We start from the raw sequence: 26,231 nt of genomic DNA, 5'->3' as shown, positions 1-26,231 counted from the left end.
AGAGAGCAAAATATGAACAGAGAAAGACAGAGATAGCAAATAATGAGAAAGAAAGATTAGAAGAAGGAACCTGCAGAAAAAACAGTGATGGAAAAGCTCAAAACCAATCAAATGCAATGCTGGTGGGCGGAGCAAGAGAAAGTCTCACTAAATTAGAGTTGTAGGTGTGAAAGTGTCTGAGGAAATCGGATGTTAAAACATCTAAACGTGTAAATTAAAATGTTCTGTATGGAGCACCCTTCTGGCAAAAGAAAATTAACTATTTTTTTCAGCAGTTTTGCAAACCAGCATACGGAAACAGCACTCTCTAAAATATGTCTGACCCAGATTGAAAACCCAGATGAAGAGTAGGACCAACGGGCATTTCAAGGAGTAGAAGACAACCGTGTCACATTAAATTAAACAAGTTGTACCCCTGGGAGTCAGTGGCCCATTGAAAAACTGTTTAGCCAATCCGAAATTCTCCAGACATGAGACAGGTGGGACGGACAAGCCTTGTTAGTGCTGAGAGCAGCCAGGTGGACCTCTGCCTCAACCTCAGAACAAGGCCCGGTCCGATCAGGGACCTGAGGAGCACAAAGACAGAGTGTGTGCCCACATATTAAAAGGGACAGAGCTCTAAAGAGAGTCCGAAGCTGCAACGTGCTCAACGCCTACGACCTGAAGTGGTCTGAGCACACAGGCACTGCCGTGAAGGCGCCATGACAGAACCGATATTTGGCATGTGGCCGAAGGCCTTCACAGACGTGTACGGACGCACCACGGACGGCCTGTTAGGACAACGGCAACGCCAGAGAGCACAAGGTTGTTAGGAAGGTGGAGGCCAACGGAGACACACAGAACTACACATGGTGACGGAGACAGGCCAGAAAGATGACCGCGGACCTCCGTCAGCCCTGGGCTGGTTTCACTGACGGCATAAGAGATGTTCTGAGGCTCTACGACCAGGACAGAGAAACGGAGAGAAAAACACGTTCCACCCTCAGGTCCTTAGACTGTTAAAGTTACTGCCTGTCTGCCGGGCCGTGTCTCCGGATCGGCACCGCAGAGTCATTTTGACCACACACACCCCGGCTCACACACACTGGCCAGACACACACTCAATCACAGACATGCTCTAGGGACACACATAGTCTCTCCCTTTCACGCATGTACGTGAAAGGGAGAGACGCATGTACAGGGGATATAGAAAGTCTCCACCCCCTTTCAGAATGTTCACCCTGTGTTGCCTTACATGAAATGAAAATACATTAAATCGGACATTTTTCGCCTGTATTTACACACAGTGACCCACGATATCCAAGTGAAAAGAAATTCAAATGTAAACTGTAAAACAGCCATACCCTTGGGTAAGTGAACAACCCTCCTTTAGCACTGCAACTGTAAACTTGCTGAGGTGTAACCAACCACCTTCCAGACCAAGAATCAATCGAATCGGTGTCCATCTGTGATCAACTGTAGTCACTTTGATTAGACTCCACCTCTAAGGAGGGCAATTCAAAGCAAAGAATTCACTCTGAGCGGAAAGGTGCTTTCAAAAGATCTACAAAATAAAGTTGTAGAAAGGCACAAGTAAGGGGATGGGAAACGGGGGAAAATATTTCCTATTTGTGGCTTTTTCAATCCCTTGGATCACAGTTAAGACCATCATTAAGAAGTGGGAGGCATGCGGCTCCACCCAGACCTTGCATAGATCAGGCCGTCCCTCCAAATTGGATGACTGGTTATGGAGAAGACTGACCAGAGCGGCTAACAAGTAGCCAATGGCAACTTTGAAGGAGCTTTGGGCATTTATGGCAAAGACTGGTCAATGTGTGCATGTGGCAGGAAAACCAGAAGCCTCCACAAATCTGGCCGCTATAGAAGTGTGGAAAGAAAAACAAAACACTCAAAAAAAAGAACACCCTTATCTGAACTTCACCAAAAAGAACATTGTAGATTCTGAGGCCATGTGGCAAAAGGTGCTGTAGTCAGATGAGATCAACATTCAAGCGTGAACGCAAAACCATATCTGGTGAGAGCAGGGTCCTGTTGTGGGGGTGTTTTTCTTCAGCAGGGACTAGAGCAGATAGTAGGCAAAATGAACAGTACAAAATACTATGCTTTTAAATAAATGTCTGCCAATCTGACCGTGACTCTACGAGCCCTCTGCTAGTAATAGTAATAAGAATGGCCTTGTGGAGTGACGGGCTTCCTCAACTCAGGCAGATACACCTTGTTTTGTCTCTCCTGCTGTGGGGCCCCTCTCTGTCACACAGCTAAAAGCCTGCATTCACGACAGCAGCCAGAAAAAAAAAAACCTCTCAATCAGAGGTGTAATTTCTGCCAGCTCCATTCTTAACTGGAGCTTTACCTTGCCAGGCTACCTGCCATGATGCGGCTGACAATCTGCTCTTATCCTTCACCTTCCTTCCACCGCCATTGAATTCATGACAATTATCAAATGCATTGGACATTCTGTTTCTACGTCACTCTCAGTTTCTCTCTTATACTCTCGCTTTCTCCCTTCATATTTATGTTCAGTTGTTCTCTTCATAACAACGCCCTGCAGCGCTGGTAGATGGTCCTCTATGCAGCGCTGGTAGATGGTCCTCTATGCAGCGCTGGTAGATGGTCCTCTATGCAGCGCTGGTAGATGGTCCTCTATGCAGCGCTGGTAGATGGTCCTCTATGCAGCGCTGGTAGATGGTCCTCTATGCAGCGCTGGTAGACGGTCCTCTATGCAGCGCTGGTAGACGGTCCTCTATGCAGCGCTGGTAGATGGTCCTCTATGCAGCGCTGGTAGACGGTCCTCTATGCAGCGCTGGTAGATGGTCCTCTATGCAGCGCTGGTAGATGGTCCTCTATGCAGCGCTGGTAGACGGTCCTCTATGCAGCGCTGGTAGATGGTCCTCTATGTAGCGCTGGTAGACGGTCCTCTATGCAGCGCTGGTAGATGGTCCTTGGGTTGCGGACAAGGCTTATTCCGGATCACGAGACACCGGTCATTCGCCCTGTCGGTCAGCCAGTTAAACAGTCAGTGGGTCGGTCAGTGGGTTGGTCAGTGGGTCGGTCAGTTGGTCTGTCAGTTGGTCGGTCCATGTGTATGCTTTGAATGTGTGTGTGTGTGTGTCAAACAGGGCTTGGGTAGCTGTTTATCTGTCTATTTGGTTCAGCAGCAGGTCAACTTGACCTTATCAAACAGCAGCGTATTGAACGATACTGACAGTCAAAGTGGATGGGGTGAAATGGCTGCTCATTGTTTTCCTCTGGTGTCAGGAGACATGGTGAGAAATGAACAGGCCACACGCACAACCAGGCAAACTAAAGAATATTGAAACACATCTTGACCATCAGCATAACGCTTAGACCTAAAGTACCAATAAGTACCGCCGCAGCAACTCATGAAACATTGTTTTTAAACATACGGTTACAAAATGACAATTTAACTTTCTACAGGTAAAGCAGTTTGAACTGTAGGTTATGAAGGATTGTGGGAGAATGGCATTAAAACGGCAACAGTGATCCCCTCAGTTCATTGGTTTCATTCTAGACTCTTCTATATCCGGCTCAGTTCTCTGACAGGAAGAGGGACTACAAATTCTCAGCTAGAAACATGATTCATGAAGGCGCTAAGAACACGCACACACACACGCACAAACAAACATGACACAGTGGCCACGCTTTAGTTTTACTGGCCGCCATTATCACCAGTTTCTGCCAGACTGACTGAAATCCAGTTACTGTTTGAGTCCCTCAACTGGCAGGGAGCAGTAAGCAAGAGAACAGAACCCCCCCCACCTCCCTCCCAAATCACACCCTATTCCATTTTAGGTGACCTTCTTCTGACTAGGGAAATAGGCTGGCACGCGGCCAAAGAAAATGATAAAGTTCCCCCACCTTCTGGCCCAAGAGTCACCCACCGGACCGGCGAAGTCCAATGTCGAACCCACTCAGAACCGTTATCAGCGGAGTCCTGGAACGTGTTGGCTACATCAGCTGTGAAAACCAGTCGACAGACGGATATATTTTCCTCCGCTAGCGAACGCACCCCGCCTGGACTGAGTTCCGAGGGCAGAACCATTAATTCTTTCATGCCTCCAGACGTGCCCGTCATGTTCCCAACATCACTTTCCTCCAAGTCATTTGAGGCCCTGCTCCTTTCAACCATTTAACATTACTATAACCGACAGAAAAAAAAGGTTATGAAGTTGTCAAAAACACGTTGAAACCCCCGCTGTGTGTGGTATCATCACGCATTTAAACGTGTCCATCTTCCTGCTAGTAAACAGACACACGCCTGCCTCCCACCCGGGGCTGTGCTTTCATCGGACCTGGTGTGACAGGATGCGTCCGCCAAATGTACTGTCGGCTGACCACTCCATTAATAATCAATGTGCAGCCCGTAATGAAAACAGACTATTGAATATTTGAGAGGGATTTGTTTTTCGATGTTCAGGATAAATTTGGGGATGAACACAGGAGAATGACACACACACACACTCACTCCCTCACTTACTCACACACTTGCCAAGGTTTAACAAGGTTACACTAATTACACAAAGAAGACGTAAATAACGCCATGGATTCATACGACATCAACACATCATCATTTCATGTATAACCAGAGTGCGCTGATACTTTGTCATGTAAACAGATAAACCATTCATGAGACAGGTAAATGGACTCTAATGGCTCACAGCAAGTTAACTGCCTTTTCCAGTTGCTAAGGAATCGTCGCCAGCAATAATGTATTTATAAATCTTCAAACTAAGTTATTTATTTATGAAAAACAAACCAACAACTTAGCATATTACCCAAGGGAACAGGATCATCAATACAGAAATGTCTTACCGCATTGCAATAAACCTGAGCAAAGGAAACCTAAGTGTCATGATTCTCCTCAGGTCACCTTTATAAGAGAACACATACTTCGTTCTGGATTCTGAGGAGATTTTAACACAATAATCCAAATTCTCTTACAAGTGAGCGCTGATGAGATAAAGGTCCCAATGTCCTAAACGTCCTGGTCAAAAGAAGTTCACTACAAAGAGAATAGGGTGCCAGTTGAGATACACTTAAGATGTTTACTTTCTTTGGAGAGGAACAAAGGACAGGCAAGATGGACGTCCTTGAGACAATGAGTAGAGGGCCATGGTGGCCAACCCCACAGCCACTCCAGCAGATCTGGTGATTCAGCAACAATGGTTCACCTACTATCCATCCTTAAAGGACAGACAAGAAATAAATGGGTTTCTATTGACCCACCAGATCTGCACAACCAGAACAGGCCCGGAGACAAGGGGGATTCATTTGTCATAGAGGGGATAACAGCAGGAATATCTCTACAATAGCTTCCCTTTCAGACACCCCTAACTGCACGATTCTGAAGATAAAGGTAGTAAGATTGACATTGACACATTTTAGGTTCTAATTTACAGAATTCATTTGTCAGAGGAGAAGAGAAAGGGGCCATTTAGGAAATGAATTTGTCATAGCAGGTGAAGAACAGCGAGAGAAGGGTTCCAGGGATCGAGGGCTGGGGTCGGGATGAAGTCGACGGCAACACAGATTAGGAGCTAATTTCCAATATCCATTAGTCAGGGGAAAAGGGTGAATGGTAGAGGTCAAGACAGGAATCAGCATGAGGTTGACTCATTTTGGGGCTCCATTTACATAATCTTCCCACATGGTGTTAAAAACAGGCCGTAACTCGTAAATGCCTCTAAATAGGGATTAAAAGGTTTGACAGAGTTGTACATTTGCATTTTATTTTTAACTGTAATCCAACTCGGTCTGAAATTACACCCACAACTGTTTCAGATGAAAAGGTATTGATAGTTTGGGAGTTAAAAATAGCGGGTTGTGTTTTACATCTAATTTCTATCACCTACTTTTGGGCATTTTTCAACTCTATGTTCTGTTAGCTGTTCTGATAATCTGGCTTCATGAAGTCTATTTCCAGAAAAGTAATTACACTAAATCTGCTAGACTAGCTGGCAGGGCTCCTGGAGGGTATAGTAGTTCTGAAAAGCACATGGTTCACTCTGACACTAGTTAATGACTGAGAAGGAACATGTAGAATCAGACAGCTGTCACATACATGATTACACAGTAAGGCAAACTGGACATTAACCACCAACCCAATAAGACTGTACGATTAATATTTATGAATTTGATAAACAGCTGAACAACTACTCTAATTAATATGCGAAATTAGCCCTAAGGATAGTATTTTTTCTAAGAAATGTTTATGGGTGCCTAAAGTGGATATAATAAAATGTCTGAAAACTTTATTGAAAATGCAACATTTGTTGATGTAAAGGACTGAGTCAAGACCCACCCTCATTCCTCCACTTTTAATAGCATCTTTTAACTAACAATATTTAAGTGAAACACAAATGGATAATCTGTGTCTTCCTATCTCCCAACACATTGACTACAAAACCTTCCTACTGACACATAAAGCCCTAAACAATACCATCCCTGCCTACCTCTCAAACCTTCTTCTTCCACATCAACCTAAACACTCACTCCGTTCCAGTACGGCAGGCTACCTCATAATCCCACGCTCAAAGACAGGGCATTATCCGTGACTCTGCGACCATCCCCATCTTCCTGTAATGCCTGAAGAGTCATCTGACTACACCCAGCCATGCCCAAACCCATTCTCTCAATTGTCTTTGTTTTCAATTATTTCATTTTTTTGTTTGTTTCTGTTCCATTTTGTTTTTGTAAAGCATCTTTGGGGCCTTGAAAAGCGCTATATAAATAAAATGCATTATTACTATGATTTATTTCACGCCTTGGTTCTATAAACAGTTATTTGAATAGGTCAGTATCAACGAACACACCTGGATTTTGTGATGTTATCCAACACTTTTTTCCAGAAAAAAATCAAGATTTTTCAAATTGCAAAGTGATCACCTGTGCATAGCCCTCTGTAGGTCAGCCCACAGATTTTCTAGGATTGAGTTCCTGCCTCTCACTGGGCCAGTCCAGGACACCGATCTTTATCAAGCCACTGTGCATTGGGATGTTTGTACCGAAAGGTGAACATCTTTAACTCCAGCTTTCTGGCAGAGTGTTCTGTGAGAAATATTTTCTGCCTTGCCCCCATACCCCACTGCTCTTACGGAAACAGGATTTTATTCAAGGCAAATCAAAATAACTTCAGTTGATATCAGGTGGTGGCGTTCACATTTTATATATTTCAAATATGACTGGTTGAATCCAAACATAGTTAAACCAAATTTTCAAATAGCGTGTGTAGACTTCTGATATCCAGGGTATGTTCAATGTGTGTGTGTGTAAGTGTGTGTATGTGAGTGTGAGTACCAGTACTAGTCCAGTATTATGGGTTGGTTAGTACCACTACTAGCCCTTTAATATGGATTGGTTAGTACCACAACTAGTCCTATAATAAGTGTTGGTTAGTACCACTACTAGTCCTTTAATATAGGTTGGTTAGTATCACTACTAGTCCTTTAATATAGGTTGGTTAGTACCACTACTAGTCCTTTAATATGGGTTGGTTAGTACCACTACTAGTCCTATAATAAATGTTGGTTAGTACCACTACTAGTCCTTTAATATAGGTTGGTTAGTACCACTACTAGTCCTTTAATATGGGTAGGTTAGTACCACAACTAGTCATATAATAAGTGTTGGTTAGTACCACTACTAGTCCATTAATATGGATTGGTTAGTACCACTACTAGTCCTTTAATATGGGTAGGTTAGTACCACAACTAGTCATATAATAAGTGTTGGTTAGTACCACTACTAGTCCATTAATATGGATTGGTTAGTACTACAACTAATCCTATAATAAGCGTTGGTTAGTACCACTACTAGTCCATTAATATGGATTGGTTAGTACTACAACTAATCCTATAATAAGTGTTGGTTAGTACCACTACTAGTCCTTTAATATAGGTTGGTTAGTACCACTACTAGTCCTTTAATATAGTTTGGTTAGTACCAATAGTGGTCCTTTAATATAGGTTGGTTAGTACCACTACTAGTCCTTTAATATGAGTAGATCAGAACCATAACGGTCCATTCCTTGCCCTCAGAGACTAATTAAAGTTTGGTTCATTTTTAAAATTGCTCCACCTTTCTTTGCAAGGAAAGTCTATTAGCTAAATGTCTTACATGTAGCACACTTGAAGGAATGAACAGGTGTGTGATTTGGTTGGGTTCTTTTATTCAGCCAGCGTCATTTGCAACAGCTCCATACCACACAGTACAATATAACTCAATACTGATCGTCTCGTTAAACCTCGCGTGAACTAACTCTTATTTCCTCTTTTAGGTTTTTCTCCGGGGGGTTTTCCTCTAGCTTACTGCCACCAACTGGACACCCATCACATAGCTGTATACTATAAATGTACATGCATGAACTGAATAATTAAATAACCATTATTAATAAAATAACTGAAATGACAAAAACTATTACATGGGGGGGTCTAGCTTTTAACTCACAATTATATTATAACAATTCTATTATTCTATCAATGTATATTCTAGATTTCCCCACATCCACACGTGGAATCCTGATGTGTCCAATGCACTGGATATAATACTGCTCCTTATCACACACTTCCTATTGGATCCTGACAGATCTACATTGTTTGTCCACCAGAGATTTGAGAGAACCTCTGTTCTCAGAATGTAGACAACAAATGGCAATTAAAGCACCTGCACAGGGAAATCAGTGTAACCAGACGTTTAATAGTGCTATACATCAGACAGTTAGCTATACGTCAGACAGTTAGCTATATGTCAGATAGTTAGCTATATGTCAGACAGTTAGCTATGGGTCAGACAGTTAGCTATACGTCAGACAGTTAGCTATATGTCAGACAATTAGCTATACGTCAGACAGTTAGCTATACATCAGACAGTTAGCTATACGTCAGACAGTTAGCTATATGTCAGACAATTAGCTATACGTCAGACAGTTAGCTATACATCAGACAGTTAGCTATACGTCAGACAGTTAGCTATATGTCAGACAGTTAGCTATATGTCAGATAGTTAGCTATATGTCAGACAGTTAGCTATGGGTCAGACAGTTAGTTATATGTCAGACAGTTAGCTATGCATCAGACAGTTAGTGATCAATGTGTTCATTGTACAATGTCTTTGTCCCAATTCAAATAAACCGATCGGGGGAAATTAAATCCTGGTAACACCAGTCGCAATAGTCGAACTCCTTCCACCCTTTGTGGTGTCCAATGACATCCTGCCCCCTTACAAAGTGCATTACTTCAGGCCATCGTTTGGCGTGGTGAACTAGGGGATAGCGTACTATTCAGGACAAAGTCCCCATGTGGCGTAATGAACGAGGAGTGTTTCATCCTAAGCCTTTGATAGTCTCACCTGATGAAGTGGAGAGAAACAGCCACGCCCCCCCACCCGGACACCCCATTAACCACGACAGCTGTGAGGAGCCATTCAAGGCAGAATGGATCAGAAACCACCCCCCAGCCACTCAGCCAGTCACAGACAGATCAGTACATGTTCAGAGCTGCAACAACCCTGGGCTAATAACAGGGACAGCCTAATGACAGGACTTTCCAACTGACTTGCGTTTGTCTATAAAACGACTAATAGTATGTGTCACTGAGGCAGAGAGTCATGGTGCCTAGTGAATAGCTGAATGTCCTCCACACACAACACACACCAACACACACACGTAAACACACCAACACACACACGGAAACACACCAACACACACACGGAAACACACCAACACACACACGGAAACACACCAACACACACACAACACACACCAACACACACACGTAAACACACCAACACACACACGGAAACACACCAACACACACACAGAAACACACCAACACACACACCTAAACACACCAACACACACACGGAAACACACCAACACAAACACAACACACACCAACACACACACGGAAACACACCAACACACACCAACACACACACAACACACACCAACACACACACGTAAACACACCAACACACACACAGAAACACCGTTAGATAAGTCTGAGGAGAATAATAGCAGTCACCAGGGAATATAATCTTTCTTCATAGGAATAATTTGAGATGTAACAGGCCAGGGCTGGAGAACACAGCCTGCACTCTGACTTCAGTCTGTTCCTCCATGGAATAACACACACACACACACACAAACACACAGGTGTTCTTTACAGTGAGACCTACACAACTTGCCCTTCCCACTCTGATTATTAGGGGTTGTTGTCAGTGGTTGGCAGCTTCTTACCGGGGAAACACAGTGTCTCCGGAAAGATGAAACAGACGCACAGATTTACATTCCACTGTGTTGTCACAGAAAATGACAAATAGTTGTTAGATGCGGAGGAGACAGAGAGAAAACAACCCCCTCCCCATCACTCTACATGTCATCGAGGCCACTGGATTGAACGGGGGCTGGTGTAAACGGTTCTCTCACTTACACACATAAACTAGAAAAACATACCTGCTCCGACTGCCAGCAGCCCCTCACTCAGGAGCTGAGCCGCGGAGCCCGACCCTGTTACATAACGGAGATCAGGTCAAAGATCCCGGCGTGCCGATCAGACGCAGATGGTTTCCAGCGTGCCTCATGGATGCACCTGCCGCTGGATATCCCAGACGGGTCCTGAATGAACCCCACCCCCGATGGGGGCCCAGCACAGGCTTGCGTCAAAAGTGCCGCTCAGGACGGCCTACATGACAAGGCCGCGAAGGCGTGACGAATGGATGAGTCATGTTGTCATGGTGACCATGACAGCTGATGTCATCGTCACCGTACCGGAGTACGGAGGGTTGTTAGCGTGCGCTAAAAGGCTAACTATTTCCTTCACAGCACGCTGCTTGTGTACAGACAGTAACTCGGCCTCATCAGGTGTTCCAGTACCAATGAGGGCAGACACAAGATCCCTCTGTAAATAGGCACTAAACATATATTTTGTGCAACTGATCACATCGTCCTCCTGCTCCGAATAACGTTTATGTTTTAGTTGGGATTGATCTAACTACTTTCAAATGTATTTAATTTCTATGTTTACCACAAAAACTATACTATGGCAATGTAGCATATGCTGTACAAATTACTGAAATGAAAATATGATGTTATTCCCCCTTATCTAATTCATTAAAAATGTTCCTAGTCTGAATCAAATGTGGTAACTTTATGGTAACTTTATTTATGGAGTGTAAAGACACTGAGGAAGGATAAAGGACAGAGATGTTATTGAAAGAGCAGTGGGCTGGATCTGAACAGTGTACAGGGTTTCTTGAAAGCATCTCCAGATTATGTTTTGTTATAGACTAAACTATCATTGATAACATAAAATACATGCAATTGATAACATTAAATACATCTTTACGCAACACCCTATAATGAAAAAGCAAACACATGGTTTTAGAAACGTGTGCCATTCACATGTACGAAGGTTTTCTGACCCTTTGCCATGAAACTCCAAAAAAGTATATGACCAGCTGCCTGAAGGAATCCTAAATAAGTACATGAAGAAAAAGTTTATCTTAGGCCTGAAAAAAAAATCTCTTAGGCCTGAATGTCAAATGCAAAACAAGGTACTGCTCATCACCTATGGTTTTAACATTCATACAGTCCTTAAATTAAGATATATTTCCTTAACAAGCTACAGTTGTATTAGATAATAACACTTGTTTTGAGCATGCCTTGAAAATCTTGTTTAGCATAAGAATCTTGTTTTGAATCATATTTTAGGTGAAACAAGTTCTTTGGACAAGAGAGACACTGAAAAAGAACTGAGATATCAGATCAATATTAATAACATTTTCAGACTGAAAACAGCTCTTTATTTTAAGAATTGCTGAATTTTTTTTAACTAATTTCAAGATACCTTCCATTTTCAAATCATATTTTGATTGTGTGCATTTTTTAAAAAGTCTTAATAAGTGTAATTTGTCTTGTTCCATTGTTGTACAAATAATTGGAAGATTATTTCACAAATTTCAAGCAGTTATTTTTTGCATTGTATGGTGAAGCATGGTGGTGGGAGCATCATGCTATGGGGATGGTTCTCAGCGGAAGGGTCTGAGAGAAGGATGAACAGAGTAAAGTACAGTGGGGTTGTGAAGAAAACCTGATCCAGAGTGCACAGGACCTCAGACTGGGGCAAAGATAACTCTTCCAGTGGAGTAGCATTAACACAAGTCTGTGGATGTCCTTGAAGACATCTGAACAAGCCCATTGAACATTTGTGGGGAGACCTGAGGATAGCAATTCACTGATGCTCTCAATTTTATATGACCAAACTTGAGAGGAAGAATGAATTGGAGAAAATGACCAAATCCAGGTGGGCAAAGCCAGAAGAGGCATTACCCAAGGAGACTCAAAGCTGCCATCGCCACCAAATAAGCTTCTACATAGAATTCAATAAGGTCTGACTACTTATGACCAAGAGATATTTCCATTTCAATAAATTGGCACAGATTTCTAGAAATGTGTTTTCACTTCCATTACAGCATATGGTGTGTAGATTGATGGCAAAATATACTAAATGTAGGTATGTAACACAAAGAAATGTGAAGAAAGTGAAAGGGTCTGAATAGCAGTCCAAAGCCAGAGGTAGCAGCAAAGAGCAGTCCAAAGCCAGAGATGGAATGTGAGTGGTTGAGTGAGAACATGACAGGGAAAGAGAACAGAAAAGATGGACAAAGCAAGAGAGAGAGAGAGAGAGACGAACAGAGAGCCGTGCCAATGTGCTGCTCATTAAATCATTATTTAGACTCAGATATTTCCATTCCTTAATGTGTCTGCTTGGTAAATTACATTCTGTGGTGACCTCTTTTAACCACATTTGCCCCGCTCCCCTTGCTCCCCCATGCCCCCACCCCCCCACTCCTCCAAGCTGACAGGGGGAGATGATTAAGCAGTTTAAATTCATTTATTCACACTCACACACCCACACACACCCACGGCCAATCATATCCTCAAGCTCTCCCCAGACTTTCTTCCCGTTCATAATTCCTGCTTGCTCAGCTGTGAGAATAAGGAGGTGTATTGCTGGTGGCTGTTTTAGGAAACCCCTTGCTGCAGTAGTAACTAACTCAGTAATAGGCCCTCCCCCATGCTGCAGTAGAAACTAACTCAGTACTAGGCCCTCCCCCATGCTGCAGTAGAAACTAACTCAGTAATAGGCCCTCCCCCATGCTGCAGTAGAAACTAAGTCAGTACTAGGCCCTCCCCCATGCTGCAGTAGAAACTAACTCAGTACTAGGCCCTCCCCACATGTTTCAGTAGTAACTAACTCAGTACTAGGCCCTCCCCCATGCTGCAGTAGAAACTAACTCAGTATTTGGCCCTCCCCACGTTACAGTAGTAACTAACTCAGTACTAGGCCTTCCCCATGCTGCAGTTGTAACTAACTCAGTACTAGGCCCTCCCCCATGTTGCAGTAGTAACTAACTCAATATTAGGCCCTCCCCCATGTTGCAGTAGTAACTAGCTCAGTACTAGGACCTCCCCCATGTTGCAGTAGTAACTAAGTACTAACTCAGACAGACAGTACAACACTGTCTGTCTCTCTAACACTATAATATGCCAGTGTCTGTCTCTCTAATACTAGAGTCTAACAGTGTCTGTCTCTCTAATACTAGAGTCTAACAGTGTCTGTCTCTCTAATACTAGAGTCTAACAGTGTCTGTCTCTCTAATACTAGAGTCTAACAGTGTCTGTCTCTCTAATACTAGAGTCTAACAGTGTCCGTTTCTCAGACCTGTGCCTCAGCAGGACATAGGACCATTCTGCACGAGGGCCCAGAATGAAAGCCAGAAGCCACACTGAAACCCATTGGACCACATTATGACCTGAGGCTTCAGCGAGCAGAGATAAAGAAGAGAGCGTAGTCAGCCTTCTGCCTTAGAGACAGTGAGCCTCATCTCCGGCTCAATGAGCTTTACTTTAAAGAGAGAAAGATATTGAGCCACCGGATGAATACATGCTCAGCCATCTTGGAGAGGGCGCAGAAGAGGACAAATTAAATGTCAGCAGGTTTTAAACGCACAACATACATTTTATAAAAGTGGACAAACAAAATGTTGGTAGTTTTTAAATGGAAGCTAAATAGGATTCATACAATAACAACCAGCACAACGCACCTCTAGAAATGACCAGGAGCAAATAGACAAAGGTCTGAATAATACTGCTGAAGCAATGCAATCGATGCTTCTGCTGAATATTTCTCTTTTTTTACCTGTCTCCCCCATCCTCCATCTCTCCACCTCCCCTCTCTCTTTCTCTCCATTATGCCACAACGACTGTCACAACAACAGTCACAACAGTCATGATGACAGTCACAACAGTCATGATGACAGTCACAACAGTCATGATGACAGTCACAACAACAGTCACAACGACCCCCATGACAACAGTCACAACAATCATGATGACAGTCACGGCAACAGTCACGGTGACCCCCACGACAACAGTCACAACAACAGTCACAAGAACAGTCAGGATGACCGTCACAATGACAGTCACGACGACCCCCACGACAACAGTCACAACAATCATGATGACAGTCACGGCAACAGTCACGGCAACAGTCACGGCAACAGTCACGACAACAGTCATAACAACAGTCACAACAACAGTCATGATGACCGTCACGACGACCCCCACGACAACAGTCACAACAATCATGACGATAGTCACTGCAACAGTCACGGCAACAGTCACAACAACAGTCATGATGACCGTCACAACGACAGTCATGATGACCCCCACGACAACAGTCACAACAATCATGACGACAGTCACGGCAACAGTCACGACAACAGTCACGGCAACAGTCACGGCGACCCCCACGACAACAGTCACAACAACAGTCACAACAACAGTCAGGATGACCGTCACAATGACAGTCACGACGACCCCCACGACAACAGTCACAACAATCATGACGACAGTCACAGCAACAGTCACGGCAACAGTCACAACAACAGTCACAACAACAGTCATGATGACCGTCAAGACGACCCCTACGACAACAGTCACAACAGTCATGGCAACAGTTACGGCAACAGTCACAACAACAGTCATGATGACCGTCACAACGACAGTCACGACAACAGTCACAACAATCATGACGACAGTCACGGCAACAGTCACAACAACATTCCCGACAGTCACAATATCTTAATGGATTCATTTCGTTTCCTGACATGGCGAGAACAGCATGGAGATTATTAGGACTTTTTTTCTCTTAGTCACTCTGACATCTCTGACAGACACAGACACACACACACACACACACGCACAGACACACACACACAGCTTCAGGCCACTTGACAGGTAATTACAGTGTATCTAGAGGGCCATTGGGGAACCCTTCATCACACACACACACACACACACAGACACACACTACAGAGGTGTGCTCCGCATTGTGATGGTGACGGCTACAGTACTAGAATGTGGATCTGAAGAAAGGTGGATCATGATTAAAACCAAGTGGTTTCCTAACGACTAACATGGGCTGAAAGGCCCCTCATTATCAACATGATCCCCAGTGGACAGGAAGGACTCAAATCACACAGGAAGAGTTGGAATCAGGACCCAACCTGGAAGAAACAAAGGAGAGAGAGAGAGATTGAGTGGTTGAGAGAGATAAAGACATTAAGGGAGAGAGAAAAACACATAGAATGATTGAGAGGTAGAGAGAAATAGAGAGAAACACTGAGAGGTAGAGATAGAGTGAAAGATTGAGAGATAGAGAGAATAGAGTGAAAGATTAAGAGGTAGAGAGAATAGAGTGAAAGATTAAGAGGTAGAGAGAATAGATCGAAAGATTGAGAGACAGGGAGAGATAGAGTTAAAGATAGAGAGGTAGAGCGAGATAGAGTGAAATATTGAGAGGCAAAGAGAGTGAAAGATTGAGAGGTAGAGAGAGATAGAGTGAAATATTGAGAGGCAAAGAGAGTGAAAGATTGAGAGGTAGAGAGAGATAGAGTGAAATATTGAGAGGCAAAGAGAGTGAAACATTGAGAGGTAGAGAGAGATAGAGTGAAAGATTGAGAGGTAGAGAGAGTGGGGGAGGGAAAAAAGGAATTTGGAAAACACCCAAAGCCTCATTAGCGGGTTAAAGTAAATAAAAATAGGAAGTCATCTTTATTGTAATTGGCTGCTTGTACTGTCAAATGCCCGGGAGACACAGCAGCTAACAGGTCTGAGTCCAAACTATAAGATATAATGAGTCAGAGAGATCAGCATCATGGAAAGGCTATTGACATCCAGTCACCTGAGAGCTGTTAAACAGAAAGACAGGAGGATGGTTACTACTAACTAGTACTACTAACTAGTACTACTAACTAGTTAATCTAGTAAACCTTGCTGGATATTATTCATTGTTGAGCTGATAAAGTGTGTGTGTTCACGTGCATCTGTATGTGTGTGCATACGTGTCTGTGTGTGTGTGTGTGTGTGTGTGTGTGTGTGCGTGCGTGTCTCTGTGAGTATGTCTGTGTGCGTGCATGCGTGTCTCTGTGTGTGTGTCTGTGTGCGTGCATACGTGTCTCTGTGTGTGTGTCTGTGTGCGTGCATGCGTGTCTCTGTGTGTGTCTCTGTGTGTGTGTCTGTGTGCGTGCATGCGTGTCTCTGTGTGTGTGTCTGTGTGCGTGCATGCGTGTCTCTGTGTGTGTGTCTGTGTGCGTGCATGCGTGTCTCTGTGTGTGTGTCTGTGTGCGTGCATACGTGTCTCTGTGTGTGTACGTGCGAGTGAATAGAGGCAGTAGATGACTAGGGTAGCTGCAGGGCTGAGGTCTCCGAGGGAGGCAGATCTCAGTGCTGTCAGCCTCAGCCCCGGGCCAAGCTAAACGCCGAACCTTTCTATGGTAATCCCAGCCCTTTGTCACCCACAGCAACACCTGGATCTGACGCTGCAGTGCAGGAGCAAAGACAAACCTGTTCCTTTTTAGGCAAAAGGCTCCTTATTCCCCGTGTGGTACGCTACATCTGACCACGGCCCAAAAATGGAACAAAGTACAATTAGGCACGCTGCTGTCCTCCTCTCTCCTCCCCCACCTCCCCCTTCCTCACTCCGCCCATCTCCCCCTTGTCTCTCTCCCTTCAACAGCTCTGTTCCACTGCAGGGTGTCAGAACAGCCACCACTGTGAAGGAATTAGGAGGGAGATTTGTGATGGGATTAATAACTTATTTTGAGCTCTTTCTCTCTTTCTCTCTCCTCCTTTCAGTCTTTCTCTCAGAGCATTTTTATCCAACAATAGTTCTACTTGGAATGAAGGAATTTTGGGGGGGGAAACGAGTGAGAACGTAAATGGTCACACATTCCGAGTTGTCCTGGAACTCTTTTCCGACAGATTCACCATGCAGGTCTGTGGAGGTTTGAAGATGACCTCTCACTCAATGTACTTTCAGCTCCATAAACAGAATCAGACAAAACCATTTAGTTGTTAGGAAGCAAAACACCAAAACCATCCTACTATCACCTGCAACAGCACTTGTTTAATGGCCAGCGCCATGTTTGCTACCAGGTAAACAACATTGCCAGTGAGGTTACACTCCGTCCAGGTCAGTGATCTGGCCAAAGCACAGCACACATGTTAAACCTCAGCCTGTGACTTCCTCTATGCTGGTGTGAATTGAAAATTCTATTTAAATTTTAGGTTAATGTAATTTCAATGACACTGTTTCACAACAACAATCTCTGTCTCACTCTCATTCCTGGTCTCACTCTCAGTTCCTGTCTCAGTCCCGGTCTCACTCTCAGTCCCTGTCTCACCCTCACTCTCACTCTCTCCCTCTCAGTATATATCTCTCTGAACCCAGCTGCAGTTCAGCACCAGAGGATAACTGACAAGACCTGCTAGTTATTAACTGTTTTAGTTGTGCCAAAGGGAGGGAGCTGATCTAGCTGAAACACTGATATTAAAGTAAATTGTGAAAATACTGGGCTTCGGCTAATAGCTGATTTTAGGCATGACGCAGTGTGCCTGGATTCAATAACACAAACCCTGTAGCAGCTGATTCCTATTACAAACCGCTTTACCACACAAAGAGAACAGTATCACACCACTGTAGAGCCATATGGACTCTGGTGAGTAGAGCCTTCACTACACTACCCTGGTGAGTAGAACCTTCACTACACTACTGTAGAGCCATACAGACTCTGCTGAGTAGAGCCTTCACCACACTAATGTAGAGCCATATGGAGTCTGGTGCGTAGAGCCTTCACCGACTCGTAGGCAGATTGGCATTTGTTGAAACCCACTTATTCCACAGAACAGCTAAATAGCTCCATTAAATAATGACCATAATATGTAATCTGCTGTAATGACATCATCAAAATGTGTTATAATGTGTTATAATCAGTTATAATAAAATATTATATTGTTATAATTCTATTACAATGAAACCACCATAATGTGTTATAACCTGTTATAATGACCTAATTATCCTACATCATAATGTGTCGTAATGTTGGAGCAAGGGCAGGTGGGTAGCAGGCGAGTTGAATGACATTGCCAGGCATAACAAGAAGGCCATAGTATGCATCTCAAAGCAGGCTACATTTCAGCTGCCAGCACACGTCTCTCTGTCACTCAAACCGCGTGAAGCGTTTGATCTCAACAATGCTATTTCCTCCCCTCTAAATTCCCCAAACAGACATCGCTTGGTTCCCTCCGTATCACTCACTTTTCACAAGACGCAGGCCAACTATTCCACTCCAGCCCCAAAACATAATGTGATCAATATACCTCCATCGGTATAGGCAGGCTATATAAATATGTATTAAAGATGATTTTTCTGAGCAATGTTAGTCTACTTGTCGTACTCTGTTGTTAAGTTTTATATATCAAGGTAATACAGTGCTTGCCTGTTATTGTTACTGATATCAGAAATGTTTACTAATCCATGAATATCACATGTAAAGTATACTTAAGCATGACACAGACTTCAGTCCATGAGTCAGGAGAAGAGTTGTATTAGTCTGGAAAGTAAGGCTGTGGGGCAATGCAGGACAGAATGTTACAGCAGAGTTATAGAACTGTATAGGACCACACACACACAGATACACACACACAGACACAGACAGATACACACACACACAGATACACACACAGACACAGACAGATACACACACACACACACAGACAGATACACACACACACAGACACACACAGACACACACACACAGACACACACACACAGACACACACACACACAGATACACACACAGTATGGCAGGTGAAAAGGGACTTTAATAAGCTAAGGTGGTATGCACATTAGGTCGTTTCAATAGCTTATTAAAGTCCCTTTTCACCTGCCATACACCCAGACACACACACACAGATACACACACACAGACACAGAGACACACACAAACACTAACACACACACAGAAACACACACACACACACACACACACACACACGACACACATAAACACACACACACACACAGATACACACACAGACACACACACACACACACTGCCCCTCCAAAGTGTTTTGTCCAGCAATAACAAACCCAGCACCGCTATGGAACAATTAACACCCCTCTTGCCAGCCAAAAATGACAACTATGGCAGACAATTCATTATAGAAGATGACAAGACATGCAAATGACAAGACATGCAAATGACAAGACATGCAAATGACAAGAGACGCAAAATGAGTGTTTCCCGATGAAAAACACACGTGGTCAGGAGAGGACATATTATACTACTGATGGCTTCTCAGTGTATCTGTATGTCTTTCTCAGTATGTCTCCCTGTGCCTGTCTCTCTGTCTTTGTCTGTCTGTCAGTGTCTCTCTTTGTCCTTATCTGTATGTCTCTCTCTCTCATAAAGACATACAGACAGACAAAGGGAGACAGTAATAAAGACAGACAGATAAACATGCTCCCTTTTCCCACTATTTCTGCATCGTGCCTCAGGTTCTCCAACATTGTAGAGTGTTGAATCACATGACCTCCCCACCGTGGAGACCACTCTGTAACAGTGTGACTCCTCCCCTCACACCTGTCCTGTTGCTGTGTCCTGATGCTGTGTTCTGATGCTGTGTCCTGATGCTGTATTTTGATGCTGTGTCCTGATGCTGTGTCCTGATGCTGTGTTCTGATGCTGTGTTCTGATGCTGTGTCCTGATGCTGTGTCCTGATGCTGTGTTCTGATACTGATAGTTTTCCGTTCTACCTCATCATTAATGTCTCCCACCTGGTGTCCCAAGTCTGAATAAGTCACTGATTGGGGTGTTGCAATGATAAAGTGGAACTGATCCAGATTTCAGCCCCTCTGATCTAGAAAATTCTACATTCTATAAAACGCCATTCAATCAAATAACAGGGTTAAAGTGTACTGCTTTCAGTGAATACAGTTTAGAATTATTCTGAAAGGATGTTCAAAACTCGCAAGTGACCACACACACACACACACACACACATACACACACACACACACACACACATACACACCCACACACATACACATACACACACACACACACACACACACACACACAAAATAAGGTACACAAAAATAAATGCATCCAATTAGATCAAGTACACTGCAGGCAGGACCTGACTCTGAACACTATTAATCTCACAGGGCTGCACTTCAACTCCTCAAAGTTCCTCCCAGGGCTGCCCTTCAACTCCTCAAAGTTCCTCCCAGGGCTGCACTTCAACTCCTCAAAGTTCCTACCAGGGCTGCCCTTCAACTCCTCAAAGTTCCTCCCAGGGCTGCACTTTAACTCCTCAAAGTTCCTTCCAGGGCTGCACTTCAACTCCTTAAAGTTCCTTAACTCGACTCAGGGCTCCCTAACAAATCAGGCCAAAGCCTTGCCTATGGAGATCTACCTGACCCCAACGCACCAGGACACCCCAAACAAGGCAGGTCGCAGGTCTCCCTGTCTCCCTCACATCTCTGTCATCCTCACTGTATCCTCTACAAGACAGCGTGTTGGCCTTCATCCTCTTCACTGTATCCTCTATAAGACAGCGTGTTGACCTTCCTCATCCTCAATGTATCCTCTACAAGACAGCGGGTTGGCCTTCCTCATCTTCACTGTATCCTTTATAAGACAGCGGGTTGACCTTCCTCATCCTCACTGTATCCTCTATATGACACTGGCCTGGCCTTCCTCATGCTGAATATGTTTTCACCAGGCCAGTGACAAATTCCTATTTTAAAAGTGTACCAAAATTGTCCAGCAGATAAATAACATTTATTTTCTGTTGCTCTCTTGGCAAGGTCTGTGTTGGAAAAAATAGATTACTCATCAATAAAAAAAAATCTCTAACTCAGTTTCTCTTTCCCTCTCTGTATCACCGTATCTCTCATCCCTAACTCCGTCTCTCTCATCCCTAAATCCGTCTCTCTCATCCCTAACTCTGTCTCTCTCATCCCTAAATCCGTCCCTCTCATCCCTAACTCCATCTCTCTCATCCCTAAATCCGTCTCTCTCATCCCTAACTTCGTCTCTCTCATCCCTAACTCCGTCTCTCTCATCCCTAACTCCGTCTCTCTCATCCCTAACTCCGTGTCACAATCCTTAACTCCGTCTCTCTCATCCCTAACTCCGTCTCTCTCATCCCTAACTCCGTGTCACTCATCCCTAACTCCGTCTCTCTCATCCCTAACTCCGTCTCTCTCATCCCTAACTCCGTCTCTCTCATCCCTAACTCCGTCTCTCTCATCCCTAACTCCGTCTCTCTCATCCCTAACTCCGTCGCTCCATCAGTATAGGAAACAGGCTAACGTTGCCAAAAGTGAAATAAATAAAAAAAACTAAGTGGGAAGGAACAACGTCCACAAAAGCGTGAACAGACGAAATAACAATAAACATTACACACATGCAGATAAAAAAAAAGAAAAAAGATTGAGACACTATTTATCTCACCTCTTCTCTTACAGCTTTTTCCCACTCTCCCTCTTTCTCCCCATCTTATCCCTCTCTCTCATTGGCTCCACCCGCCTGCCCGCCCCTGCAAACAGCGGTAGGAGGAGTGTGTGGAGGTGAGAGCAGTGATTGAACTCACCCTCCGGTGTCCCAGTAGCCACAGAAGAGACGTTCCCTGAGCCCGTTCTGACTAAGAATGAACTGGGGCCAAACTCTTCTTCAGACTCTGAGTCCTGAGCAGCACAGTTACCTAGCAACCTTCCCTGGCTCTCATTGGCTGCTGACAGGGAAGGGGGAGGGTATGAGAGGTGCTGGGGCTCCCCAGGGGAAGAGGAGGCGGAGGAACAGTGCAGAGGACGACCTGTAGAATCACAGACAGACGGACGGACACAGACACATGGAGGACCAATGAAACACAAATGAAACGGCAATACAGAACTTTACACAGCACAGCACAGCACAGCACAGCACAGCACAGCGTTGTTGGTTTGTATGTGGTGTGAGGATAGAAGTAGATTCGTGTTGTTATTTATTCTTGGCTCTAAGAGGCCTAGTGGTTAGACATCTGACCAGAAGTCCAACGCTTGCCAGACTGAATTCTAGAGCTGACAGAAAAGAAAATCAAACTAATCTGTCCCTGGGCAAGACAGCGAACCCTAATTAGGATGAATGTGGAAGCCAAATCTCAGTTGGACCATTTCTGAAATCTCCATTTGATTTCCTCTGTCACTACACAACAATCACTGTGCTACAATAACGACACTACAATAATTACACCACAACAATATTCACAATGCTCCAGCAACATTCACAACGCCATTACAACAACACTACCTTCACCACACTACATTACAATAACAACACTTTTATCACAACACCACACTACACAAATAACACTACCATCACAACACTACATTACAGTAACAACCCTAACATCACAACAGTAAACTACAGTAACAACACTACCATCACAAAACTATGTTACAGTAACAACACTAACATCACTACACTACAGTAACACAACACTACATTACATTCAGTCCAACACTACAACAACATCCAGAACACTAAAATCACAACACCGCAATAACAAAACCCTACAATAACAAAACAACAAAACAACATGATGTAAGCCCCTCATCTCTGAGTTTGAACGTAACAAAATAAACATTGACATGTCGGGAACAAAACAAATCTGTTTCCCTTCTTTAATTTATGTAGAGTATTTATTTAGTTTTATTACAAAATCCCCAGCTGGTGAAAGCTACTCAAGCAAACTGCAGAAAATTAATACAGAGGAAAAAAATATGCAATAGCCTGAGGAAAGGTTTGTGTCTTAACAATGAAGTAAATAATTATACTGAATGTCAATATACTTATAATGTTGTCAAAAAAGCTACCAATTTATGTGAAATGAAAATGTCATAAAAAAGTCACAAAAACAATTTATTCTAAATGTAAGTCCAACGATCAGCAGATGAGATGAGAGAACCAGATCCATTTAGTCAGAGAGGACCAGATCCATTTAGTCAGAGAGGACCAGATCCATTTAGTCAGAGAGAACCAGATCCATTTAGTCAGAGAGGACCAGATCCATTTAGTCAGAGAGGACCAGATCCATTTATTCAGAGAGAACCAGATGCATTTAGTCAGAGAGGACCAAATCCATTTAGTCAGAGAGAACCAGATCCATTTAGTCAGAGAGGACCAGATCCATTTAGTCAGAGAGAACCAGATCCATTTAGTCAGAGAGGACCAGATCCATTTAGTCAGAGAGAACCAGATCCATTTAGTCAGAGAGGACCAGATCCATTTAGTCAGAGAGGACCAGATCCATTTAGTCAGAGAGAACCAGATCCATTTAGTCAGAGAGGACCAGATCCATTTAGTCAGAGAGAACCAGATCCATTTAGTCAGAGAGAACCAGATCCATTTAGTCAGAGAGGACCAGATCCATTTAGTCAGAGAGAACCATCCTTAGGTAACAATCTGGACAAAGCTAAGCAATTTCCAAAGTTAAAAGTACTGTCTGAAAAATAAGACAAATGAAAAGAAAAAAACTAACTAAAAGAATAATCACCCATTTATTAAATAATCTAAGATGAAAAGAAAGGGGCTACACTGGAGTATATTTCTACACTTGTCTATTCCTTTGTTGAAGGGTTTCAGTATGTAACATATGACTATGAGTTGAGACTAAGCTAATTCAGCTTCTAATGTTCACTTCCAATCCCCCTGCCTCTCTCTCTCTGTCTCACTCATTCACTTCATGGTTTTATCCTGACACAACCCCCCCCCCCATCACCTTTCTAAAAGTCACTCATTGTCTCCGATCTCATCCTGTCAGGGAAACTTAAATCTCCACAGCATTTCCTAATAATGTGTGATTAGCATTTCACGCAGCTCCAGCACACACTGAAAAAACAACCGCTTAAGTGGTATTAGCACAGTGAACGACAAAGCCATGAGAGACCCTCGCACGGCCCTTATTTCTTCCCCGTCCTAAAACTCAAACCCTCCGTTAGTTTGGGATGTCTGACGGGCCAAAGCAGTAGTGAAAACCATCATGTTCTGGATGTGTCCCAAATGGAACCCTATCCACCACAGTCTGCACTATTACATGACAACCACATAATCAAAACTGTCCTAATAACTCCGCCCAAACCCCCCCCCCCAACACACACACACACACACACACACACACACACACACACTTAGACACTGCAGTTATTACCAGTCACAACCACAGCATGTTGACTGGGCTCAAGTCCATTACCATGTTAGTCATTAATAAGACACTATGTGTTATGATGGCTAATATGGTTATAAGTACAACCATCTACCTTATAAATGTGCCTTCTATTAAAGTAGCAACAAGCTAATAAACATCTGGAAGGAGGACAGCTGGGACTGTTAGTCCACACAGTTTATAATTATTTTATATACTTTACTTCAACGATGCGTTGAAAAGGTGGGGTGTTAGATATTTTTTATAAATGGACTCAGCTCCTATAGAGACAGAACAACGAAGCAGGAAACTGATAATGTCAGAATGTACTAATGTCCTAAACTAGTCAAGGTCAAAGGGCACGCTATAGTCCCAACACCTTTCATCTTCTTGCGGAAAGTTCAGGGGAAAAAACCCAAGCCAGATTTCTGAGGTTAAAATAAAACGTTGTTTCACCCAGAATAGATGACCTGCCCAGGTCGATTTATCAGTGATGCTGAGAAAGATGAAAGTCCTCTACAAGTGGTCAAAGTCATAAATGGGGTCGAGGTATTATGGGAGACCATTACTCTCAGCACACAAAGGTTTCACTATCTGAACGCGGTTCATTAATGTTATTTATCCTGCTACAGCAAACACACACACATACCCATACACACACAAAAACATACCCATACACACACACAAATACCCATAAACACACACACACACACACACACAAACATACCCATACACACACACAAATACCCATAAACACACACACACATAAACATACATACACACACACACACACACACACACACATACACATAAACATACACACACACACACACATACACACACATACATATACACACACACATACAAACATACACACACACACACACATACATATACTAATTGACACACAAATACATACACAGACATACTCATACACACACAAACACAAATACACACACACACACATAGAAATACACACACACACATAGAAATACACACACATACAAATACATGCTCACACAGAGTCCAGAATACACTAAATGAATAGAGGATCTAACCTACCTATTTTTCTCTCCCTCCCTCCCTCCCTCCCTCCTTCCCCACCCTCCCCCAGAGGGAATGGTAGGAGTTGGGTGTGAAAGATATTGAGGGAAGGTAGTTTACTGAAAGGTAATGGCTGTCATAGGAGGGAGGGTAGTTTACTGAAAGGTAATGGCTGTTGTAGGAGGGAGGGTAGGTTACTGAAAGGTAATGGCTGTCATAGGAGGGAGGGTAGGTTACTGAAAGGTAATGGCTGTCGTAGGAGGGAGGGTAGGTTACTGAAAGGTAATGGCTGTCATAGGAGGGAGGGTAGGTTACTGAAAGGTAATGGCTGTCATAGGAGGGAGGGTAGGTTACTGAAAGGTAATGGCTGTCAAAGGAGGGAGGGTAGGTTACTGAAAGGTAATGGCTGTCGTAGGAGGGAGGGTAGTTTACTGAAAGGCAATGGCTGTCGTAGGAGGGAAAGTAGGTTTATTAAAATATTTCATTAGCGGTTGCAGATGAAAAAATCAGTGGTGTTTATTCTTAAAGAGCATCTTGTCAATCAGATGACTGAGCAGGGCTAACTTCTTAAAA

At 43.6% G+C, this 26,231-nt stretch overlaps 1 protein-coding gene across 2 annotated transcripts in view; it reads right to left on the bottom strand.

Moving 5' to 3' along the window:
• Positions 1-26,231, bottom strand: part of tenm4 (teneurin transmembrane protein 4) — a 276,917-nt gene that overhangs the window by 150,008 nt on the left and 100,678 nt on the right. The window contains exon 4 of one of the 2 annotated variants that reach the window (XM_029120114.2): positions 22,026-22,247. The exons of the other annotated variant lie outside the window; for it this stretch is intronic. Within the exon in view, the coding sequence (XP_028975947.2) occupies positions 22,026-22,247 (222 nt within the window). The remainder of the gene's footprint in view (positions 1-22,025; positions 22,248-26,231) is intronic. 2 annotated transcript variants of the gene reach the window in all.

Source organism: Esox lucius, chromosome 1, assembly GCF_011004845.1.
Source record: "Esox lucius isolate fEsoLuc1 chromosome 1, fEsoLuc1.pri, whole genome shotgun sequence".
Lineage (NCBI taxonomy): Eukaryota > Metazoa > Chordata > Actinopteri > Esociformes > Esocidae > Esox > Esox lucius.
The sequence above is the reverse complement of the archived record's forward strand: the minus strand, read 5'-3'. Positions and strand labels throughout refer to the sequence as shown.